The sequence below is a fragment of the Motacilla alba genome, chromosome 17 (assembly GCF_015832195.1).
Source record: "Motacilla alba alba isolate MOTALB_02 chromosome 17, Motacilla_alba_V1.0_pri, whole genome shotgun sequence".
In the NCBI taxonomy this organism is placed as follows: domain Eukaryota; kingdom Metazoa; phylum Chordata; class Aves; order Passeriformes; family Motacillidae; genus Motacilla; species Motacilla alba.
The window spans coordinates 516,966-526,512 of NC_052032.1; the positions used below are offsets into that span (position 1 = coordinate 516,966).

The 9,547-nt window shown below is 56.5% G+C and overlaps 1 protein-coding gene across 1 annotated transcript; it reads right to left on the bottom strand.

The window, feature by feature from the left end:
- Nucleotides 1-269: 269 nt before the first annotated feature.
- Nucleotides 270-3,633, bottom strand: LOC119709197 (NOTCH regulated ankyrin repeat protein). Its single transcript, XM_038156631.1, has one exon. It carries the CDS (start codon nt 3,503-3,505, stop codon nt 3,152-3,154), a length of 354 nt encoding a protein of 117 aa, XP_038012559.1. The 5' UTR covers nt 3,506-3,633; the 3' UTR covers nt 270-3,151.
- Nucleotides 3,634-9,547: the final 5,914 nt, after the last annotated feature.

The following is a 9,547-nucleotide window of genomic DNA, read 5'->3' on the forward strand; positions in this document are numbered from 1 at the left end:
GAGTCGTCACCCCTCTAGCAGTCTCTGAATGCTGGGATGGGGCAAGCCAGGACACCCCTGAGCCCAGGGGACTTCCTCCAACCTGTGGGAAGGAGCCACACTTCCCCCCAAATCCAGCCCAGCCATCCCCCTCCAGGGGTGCATCCAAACCCAGAACAGCTGCAGGTTTGACACCACAAGAGACACCTGGGGTCCCAGCCAGCCACCCCCACTACAGCAAACACCCAGCAATGCCAATAACCACGTGGAAAAGAACAAACCAAACAACCTTTTTTTTTTTATAAAAAGATCAATGAAAAATTTATTTATAAATTTCGCACTCTGGGGCTACACGTCTATATCATACACTCAGGAATATGCTGTACTGTACAGACTTTATCCAGTTAGAAATGATCATATAGTGACCCACATACAGCTTCAATATAAGCCTAAAAATTCTTAACATTAATTAACATAATTAAAAAAGGTATTTGCATCTAAAGAAAAATCTACAGAAAAACTCCTTTCTGGAGCAATCTGTGCATCAGCTTCAATGTCTGCTTATTTCACTGACATTATCAATATATTCTTCTTACAAAAATAACAATAATAATTAAAAAGATGACTGCTGGAAGGCAACCAGTCATGCACAAAACAGCCTCCCCCACCTGCCTCTTTTTATTAACTTGTACTCCCCGTTTTGGCGTGAAGGGTCAGCAGCACGATGAGCCAACAAGGGGGGTGGGGGGGACCCTCATTTCAATTTGAATCAATCTGCATCCCTTTTACTTCTCAGGATCAAGAGAGATGGGGGTGTGGGGGTTGCATAGAAAATTGAAACTCTAGGGACTAGGAAGGGCAGCAGCTTTTCAGTAAAATACAAAGGGATGTAAAAATACATCAACTCACAATTTCAGAGCAAACCCCCTTCCCCAACGTACAGTTTCCCAAAAAACTCAGCGTGTCTAAAGCTCCAGGAGGCTGAAAAGGAACAATACTTTTCTTACACAACTCACCCAGCAATTCACACAGGAGATTCACAGTCTTAATAGGTATTTTATAAAAATATAAATATGGGTTACATCATGTTGTCTTTACAACACTGGACAGAGCTCCCTTTAGACTGGGTTTATAACCAAGATTTCTTTTTAAAAATCCATCTAGAACTTGGCTTTACAATACATTTTTTTAATATCATGTCATAAATGTTATGACATTTTATTGTGGCAAATCCATTTACGTAAAAAAAAAAATGTGCAACCATCTGGTAACAACGATAAAACCTCACTAGGAAAGGTCCTGTTCCCACCCCGTAACTACCGCGCAGAAGCACCAGTGGAAGTGCTGGACACCCCCTTCCATGCTCACAGAAAGACTTCGGCCAAGAAGTTCCTTGCAAATTACAGCAATAACAGTAGACACTTTTGACAGGGCTTTTTTCCTTCTTTAAATCTGGAGCTTTTAGAATCATCTCAAATTGTTGAAGTGGAGAAAGAACAAAAACAAATGAAAAACCCAACAAAACGCAAACAACTGCGGGTGAAATTATCAGAGGCAAAGCAGAATATTCAGTGCAATGGGAAATAATCAGGGCAGACTCTAGGGTTTTGTTTTTAGTTTTAAGACTAGGAAAAGAAAAAATGAACAAAAAAAGAGCATATATCCCAAACCACATTTTTGAAACACTCACCATCAGCTTCAAACAAAACCAGGCTCACAATCTTCACCCACAAATATATACAGACATGATAAATAGGTAAGACACAACCCCAATAAACCAGCAGGTAACTATTTTCTTTTCTCTTTTTTTAATCAGAATGGTTTGGATGCAGGGAGCAAGAGAGGAAAAAGCAGGGAGATGGCAGTGATACGGATGGCTTTAGTGCAGACGAGGAGAGGGCTGAAAGACCAGCAGGAGAAAGGAGACTTCTGAACTTTTCCGCATTTTCCAAATGGATGTTTTTGTGCCATAGCAATAAAAAAAGCAGCATTTGCGATTATACGTGCAGTCACTTCAAAATGCACCTTCAGGTGGCTCGCTCTGCTTCCTCCCTTTCCTTTATAAAGATATATACGGCGGGATATATATCTCCTATAAAAGGCGGGTGAGTACGTATGTCAAGTGAATCGTTCTGCATTGAGAAGTGTTATCCAAGTTTCACCAAAAGAAAAAATAAAAGTTCCCAAACTCTTTTCAGTAGTTTTCCAGCATCTCTGTAGGCAGCAGAGAGCGCTCGCGCCCCTTTTTCTGTGCAAAAGCAAATCCTCTGCCTCTAGAGTTTATTTCACTTTTTTTTTTTTTTTTTAAAGAAAAAAAAACAGTCCAGGATTTGCTAATCCCCCTTTACACACAAAACCACAAGGACTCAATGTCTTTTCCTGGGATCTCACGTGTGCTAAACAGATTTGTGGAGCGGGTGAGGATGCAGACTTTCTTCGGACACCCAAGGAAGAACCAAAGCAGAAAACCCAACGCAAAAATCAACCAAACCCAGGAGCAATCGGGGTGAGAAAACCACGTCTGTCATATTCCAACGGAGTCGCCTCGACAAAAAAACCCAAAAAGTCAGCGGTGGGAAAACACTGGGAAAACCTTGGAGAGCAAGAAGACTTTCCTGCTCCTCCTCGCCAGGAAGGCCGCGGCAGGGCATCGCACCCAGGCCCGGGCCCGGCACCGGAGAGGGAACCCCATCAGCAGTGGGGGTCTGCGGGGTGGCTTTTGGGGGGCGTTGAAATGAATTCGTTTCTGAGCCAGAACACTTTAAATGGGAGGGTCGGGAGAGATGGGGGAGCGGGGAGGGGGATTAAATATTAGCGGAGAGGGAAGGGGGCGGGGGGTGTTAAAGCATCTGCCCAGATGTCAAACCGTGAATACTGTGAGTGCAGCCGAGGTAGATGGAGGAAAAAAACCACGTTACAGTAGGAAACAACCCTTGGAAGATTTTAAAAAAACAGCAAACAACCAAAAAACTTAAAAATGTGGCGTGTTCTGCGTGGGGCCCCAAATCTTCGCCAAACCCGCCCCGGGCGGGGGCGGGAGCAGCTCTGGCGGCCGGGGGAGCGGGAAGGGTCCCCGGCATGGCCGGGGGAGCGCGGGGTGGGGGAGACCCGGCACCACCGGGGGAGCGGCCCCGGCATCACCGGGCGAGCGCAGCGGGGGGCAGCCCCGGCATCACCGTGCGCCGGCGGAGTATTTGGCCTTGGTGATCAGGTAGAGGACGATGTCCTGATGGCCCCCGAAGGCAGCGATGTGCAAGGCGCTCCAGCCGTCGCGGTTGGCCAGGCGGATGTCGGCGCCGAACTTGACCAGGAGCTTGACGAGCTCGAGGTTACCGTCGATGACGGACTGGTGCAGCGCCGTCTGCCCTTCGGGCCCGAAGGAGTTGACGTTGAACTCGCAGTTCGTCATGTTCTGTAGCAGCGACTGCAGCTCCTTGGTGTTGCCGCGCCGCACCGCCTCCTGAAACACCCGCTGGCTGGGGGGCGGCGGCGGCGCCGCGCACGGCGACACCTCGCTCTGGCTCATGCCGCCGCCTCGGCCCCGCCGCCCCGCATGGACGGCGACGGCGGCGCCCGCCCGGGCATGCGGCGGCGGGCGGGCGGTGCTGCGGCCGCTGCCGGGGCTGGGCTGGGCTGTGGTGCCGCCGCTGCCGCCGCGCCCCGGCCCCGCCGCTCTGCGCTCGCTGCTGCCCGGCCCGCGCCCCGCAGCTCTGCGGCGCCCCGGCCCGCGCGCGCCTTTTACCCGCCCTTTTATTTGCATAACAATGGCACGGCCGTGACGCGCCGCGGGGGCGGGGCCGCGCGCCGCGCGCCTACTGGCCCGAGCGGGCGCGGGAGGCGTGACAGAACGGGGAGGACACGCCCCCTCCGCGGGGTCAGCGGGACGGGCGCGGGCGCCGCGCGCGCTGCGCGGGAGGGAGGGGGCGATGGGGGGCGCTCCCGCCTCGGCTTTGCTCGGCCCCGCTCGGCTCGGCTCGGCTCGGCTCGGCTCCGCTCGGCCCCGCTCGGCCCCGCTCGGCTCCGCTCGGCCCCGCTCGGCCCCGCTCGGCTCGGGCTCCCCAGCCGGGACCCGCAAGAATGACGGTCACCAAGGGGCTGCGGCTACCCCCGACTTTGTGTCCCCGTGAGCCAACAGGGACAGGTCACGGAGCAGAACAGTGCGTTGAGCTCGCGGGGTCCAGCGCCTCTGCAGGCTCCTGGGGGGGCTGCACCGAGTTTCAGGGACCCACGGGTGAGATTGATTTAAGGGGGAAAAAAATGCAGCCCCCACCATGTACTGCCAGCCCTGGAGTGGCTCAATTCGCCTGCCCGGGGCTTTATCCAGGGTCGGACCCGCTGCCCAGCCGATGACCATGTTCCTGGTGCGGGAGTGCTGGGAGCTGTGGACCCAAAAACGATGCTGAGAGGACCCTCCGGGGGGGGCCCTCTTGCCCACAACCGTCCTCAACCCTCCTCCTGTTCCCGTTTGGTCCCCGGGAGCAAACGGCGAGTCCAGGTGGGAAGCGGCGCTCCCGGACCAGCTCCCATCGCCTCCCGGGCATTTGGTCAGCAGGAGAGGGCGGGAGGTGCGGGGAGAGAGGAAGGAGTGTGTCATAAACAGAGGTGACAGCAGCCACTCCAGGGCAGCTGGGTGGCAAGCTGCTGTCACCTGGCACTGCTGTTGTGTCCTTTTGGGAAGGGAAAGGGAGAAATTGGCGTACTGCTAAATTCAGCCCTAGCCGATGAAATGTGCCATCACGGAGTGTCTGTCACACAGCTGGAGGATAGTGGCCTTGAGCTCCGAGTGTGACTTGCCCCACCGCCTGTTCCCGTGGCTTTTCCCAGCAGCTGGAGTAGTCTGGGAACACTCCTGTCCCATCTGGGTCCTCCTCATCCCACCTGGATTTAGGCTGTAAGGAGTTGTTGAAGCAGCTCCTCATTCTCCCATAAGGGGTCTGCTCTCCTAAGTCAATTTCTGAAGCTAGTTCTTCTCATCCCTATTCCCATTCCCATCTTCACATCCATCCCCATCTCCATTCCCATCTCCCCATCTCCATCCTGTCCTTGTCTCCACCCTCATCCTATGCCCATGCATACCCCCATCTCCATCCCCATCCCCATCCAATCCCCATCCACCCCATCCCCATCTCAATCCACATCCCTGTCTCCTCACCCGTGCCCATCTCATCCCAATCTCTATCCCAATTCCATCTGTCTGGTCTCTGTCTGACTGTTTGGCTTCCTCCAGCCAGAGCTGTCCCGGTCACACCTCTCTAATGTGAGTGTGTTGCAGTCTATCGTTCTCACGGAATAGGAGGGATTGGAATGTTACTGCTGCTGGGAGCTGCAGACCCTCCCTGTGCTCTCCTGTGCCTGTGCAGCTTCTCCCAGGATGTCCCTGGGCCGCTGGGGCCTCGGCAGCGCTGGCACAGGGCACTGAGATGGGCTCAGGGCTTGAAGCTCTGAGGGTCCATGCAGGAACCAGGTCTGCCCGAGGACAGTGAAGAGGCGCCACCCCTGCCTCTGTCCCGTCCCCCTGAGGGCGCCGTGCCGGGCAGCAGGCGATGGCTCTGTCCCGATCACGCCAGCCATGGTGTCAGCGGGAATCACCAGCGGCAATCCCTGTCCTGTCTCCTGTGTCGGCTCGCCGCGGCGAGCGGCGGGACGTGCCGTGACTCACGGTGACTCACGGGACCTCCGGTGGCGCCCGGGGTCCGGCACAGCCCGGCAGCGCAAACAGCGTGCGGGGAGCGCCGGAGCCGCCGCAGGCCGTGACCGTACCTTGGCACCAATCCCAGCAAACCCATCACGACAAAGCTGGAAAAGGGAAGGCAGTGGGGTCGTGGGCAGCTTTGCCGGACGTAGGTGCGATGGCCTGGGTGTCGGGGCTCTGCTCTTCCTGGCTCGCCCTCTCCTATTTACTCCTAAGTATCCTGGGACAGCTGATTTTATGTCTTTACTGGCCGTATTCTGCGAGGTGTAGAGCCCTGTGAGCGAGCCGTGGGAGAGTGGGAATTGCTCACACCTCCCCGGTCTGGGGCTTGGCCAGAGTTACATCCTTGCAAGCAAATCTGCATTTGCCAGTGACACTGGTGAGAAAAAGAGCGCGGGCAGGGACCCAGCCATGCAAATGTTCGGGACTGGCAGGTGGGGACAGGACTCGGTCTGGGAACGGGGCCAGAGAGGGATGGGAAGGAGCCAAAAAGCAGGGGGGAAAAAAAAAACCGGGAAATAAAAAGTTTTGAAAAGCTGCATTTCAGCTCCAGTTTGTACCCAGCTCTGTAACCGGAGAGGAGCCGGGAGCGGTGTGACGGCCGGGCCAGGCTCCCTGCACGGCTCCGCTGCCCGCCGGCTGCGAAGGGGCTGTCAGGGGCCGCGGCCGGCGCTGGGAGGCCCCTGCCCTCGCTCTATGGGGCCCTGCAAAACCAGTAGTCCCACCCAGTGATTTACCCGCTCCCTTCTGAGGCGAGGGGAAGACGTGGCGGGAGGCGGGGAAGGGCCCCGGAGCTGCGATGCCTTAAGCGAACGGTCACGCCGAGAGGCGCGGAACAAATTTCCCCTTCTCAGGGGACGTGACGGCCAAATTTCCCCGTACCCGTGAGAGCCTGCGGGAGGGAGAAGGGCCGGCTGCCACCGGCATCGCTGGCGGGGCTCAGAGCCGCCTCGGGGCTGGGCGCGCTGAGCTGGGCACGCCGCAGCCCTCTTCCAAAAAAACCCAGCGGGTCATGCCCGTCCTCCCGGCCAGGCGGACACGACGGCAGCGAGAGTCCAGCCACCCCCTGAGGCCTCCTTTCAGGGAGCCGGAGAGCCGGGGGGACGGATCCGGGGCAGGCGGCGAGGGGGCGTGCCCCCACTTAATTCATTAAAATGTGTCGGAGAGCGTGGGAAAGACGGGAGCTTTTCTTCCCAGCGCAGAGCCGCAGCGAAAGGCGGGCGAGGGAGAGCGCCCTGGCCGCTCGGCTCCCCGGAGCCGGAGGAAGCGCGGAGGTTTCCTCCGCCGCTGGCCACGCCGCCGCTTTGCCTCCCGGCCGTTTGGCAAAGCGGCTGCCAGAGCCCCGATGGGGAAACGCGGGGCTCGGCCAATGCCGCCCGCCCCACCGCGGAGATGTGGGGTGTGGGGATGCAGGGAGCCCACTCGGGGCTGTGGCTGCTGCGTGGGAACAGTCTCCCTTGTGCGGACTCACCTCTGGGGACAAGAAAGGGGATCCCTGTGGGGATGAGGTGGGGAAGAGATCGAGGGGGGGTCTCAGGGGACACCCGTCCTCCGTGTGGTCTGAGAGCTGCAGAAGCAGGGGCGTGGCTGTGGGATTGGCCTCATGCTCTCCTCACGGACACATCACCCACCAGGAGCCTTCGGTGGCACCCAGACTGTGCCTGGGTGGGCTGGGACCCTCCCAGCCCTGCAGGCAGAGCTCCTGAGGCCAGAGCTGGGGGTTTGCTAGGGAAACCTAATGCTCTTGCAGTGAAGATGTGTGGGTGCCCTGTGTCCTCTGCAGGGAGCACAGCACCACAAGAAAAACTCTCATGAGTGGTTTGGAAAGTTCTGTGGACAAGGGCATCCTCCTGGGACTCCCACACCAGAAGGGCCACTGCAGGAACATGGTCTGGGGTCTGCCACTTCCCACGGATGTCACCGTAGATGCTGCTCTGCATGGTCCCTCCCAGCCTGTGACAAACAGGGTTTAAAACCTGAGTGAGATTCAAGCAGGGTCATAACACTACACATAGTCATTGTCCTCTGGGACACCCCACAGGCAAGGGTGTCCCTGGGCTGGAGGATGTGGTGCTGTGCTGTACAGTTTGGGTTATCTTACTGCAGCTTGGCCTTTAACCACTCTAGTGCCCCATCTTGTCAGTCCTTATCCTGCTGTAAATGCTGCAGCTCTTCTGAGGTAGCCTATGGTCTTGGTGTCTGACAGCACAAAAGTGCTACTGGAGCAAAAGGCCACCAGCTGGGACACAGCTGGAGCTGGAGAATTCCTGCCTGGTGCCACAGGCAGGGATCTCTGGCTGCACCAGTGTCTCAATGCTGCCAGGCCATGCCGAGGCAACCCCTTGACTGATGTCCCTGTGGCCATTGAGCACACATTCTCCAAACTACCATGGCTCCAACCTGTGTTCTGCTCAACTGACACCATCACATTTCCCTGACCTGGTGTGCTGGCAGCTGCTTGTGGGGCTTCTGGTCCTGGAAAACTGGCACGTGGAGGGACCAGATCTTCACTTTGCAGGTGCTGATAGGTTTGGATGGAGATACAGACCTTGGTTTTATGTGCCTGGGCCAGCCTCCCTGCATTTGGGCCAGAATTATTTTGTCCTGGATCATCTGAATGAGCTCCAGAATTGAATCCAGTGTCAGTGCAGGGTTTTGGTGCCAGGAAATTGCCATCTCCTGAGACACATGGTTCTTGGGGCCACTTACCACAGAATCACAGACTGGTTTGGGTCAGAAGTGAGCTTTAAAACTCATCTTGTCACACCCCCTGCCATGGGCAGGGAGACCTTCCACTATCCCAGGGTGCTCCAAGCCCTGTCCAACCTGGCTTTAGATACTTCCAGTGATCCAGGGGCAGCCACAGCTTCTCTGGGCAATCTGTTTGGTTGCACTGCATGGCCACTCCTTGGTGGTGACTGTGGGATGGGGATATGTCATCCTGCTGCTCCCACTGCACAGTTCCCCCAGAAAGACTCATTACAGCCCACCAGGAGTGGCCTCTGTACCTGCTGACCACTCTGTGGGCACAACCCTGGGATCTAAGCAGGCTTGGGAGTGGCACGGCCATAGCTCCCATGGGACACATGCCTGGTGAGTGATAGAAGCTCATTTGTCTAAGGGTTCATGCCCACATATTGGCAGGTTGATGGGAAAGGTCTGGTCCCAGGCTATTCCCCAGGGAGCAAACGTCCCCTGATTGAGGCAAATGTCCCACCTCAACAGACACCCCTCTCCTCTCCCCTCAATGTGAGCAGTGACCCTGCCCTGTGGGAGCAGCATTCCCATGGTGTGGGGCAGCACAAGGGCTGGAGCTCACAGCCAGCTCGGGCTGGATCCGTGTCCAAAACCACACTGGTTTGTTTGAAAACGGCAGCCAAGTAACTCGGAGCTCAACTGGAGCATCCGGCTGGAAGAGCGGCTCCAGGATGAGAATGGGCAGTGATACAGCCCCTGTCCTCCTCCTCCTTCTCCCGTGCCTTGCTGGCTGCCTTAGGGACCATCCAGCCCTAGTTCAAGGCACAAAGTCATGTCAGGGAACACTGAGCTGATTTCTCTGAGCCGGTCAAATATGTGGCGAGGTTTCCGCTCCAGATTACAGGAGGAAGGAAGCTTGCCCGGAAGGGGATGGGGATAAGGTGGGGGAGAAGGGAGGGAAGTGCATTCCTGCCTGATGAGGAACAATGTTGATATATTCATTTGTAAACTAAAGCTGGCCTGAGCGTCAAACACCTTGTCCCCGTCAAACTCTGAAGGATGTGCGGGAGTACACAAGGAGAGGAGAGGAACTGTCTGACATCCGATGCAGCGTGTGGTTTCCCAGGGCTGAGGGATAGATGTGGCTCAGCCCGATCTCATTCATGATAAAGAGCAATA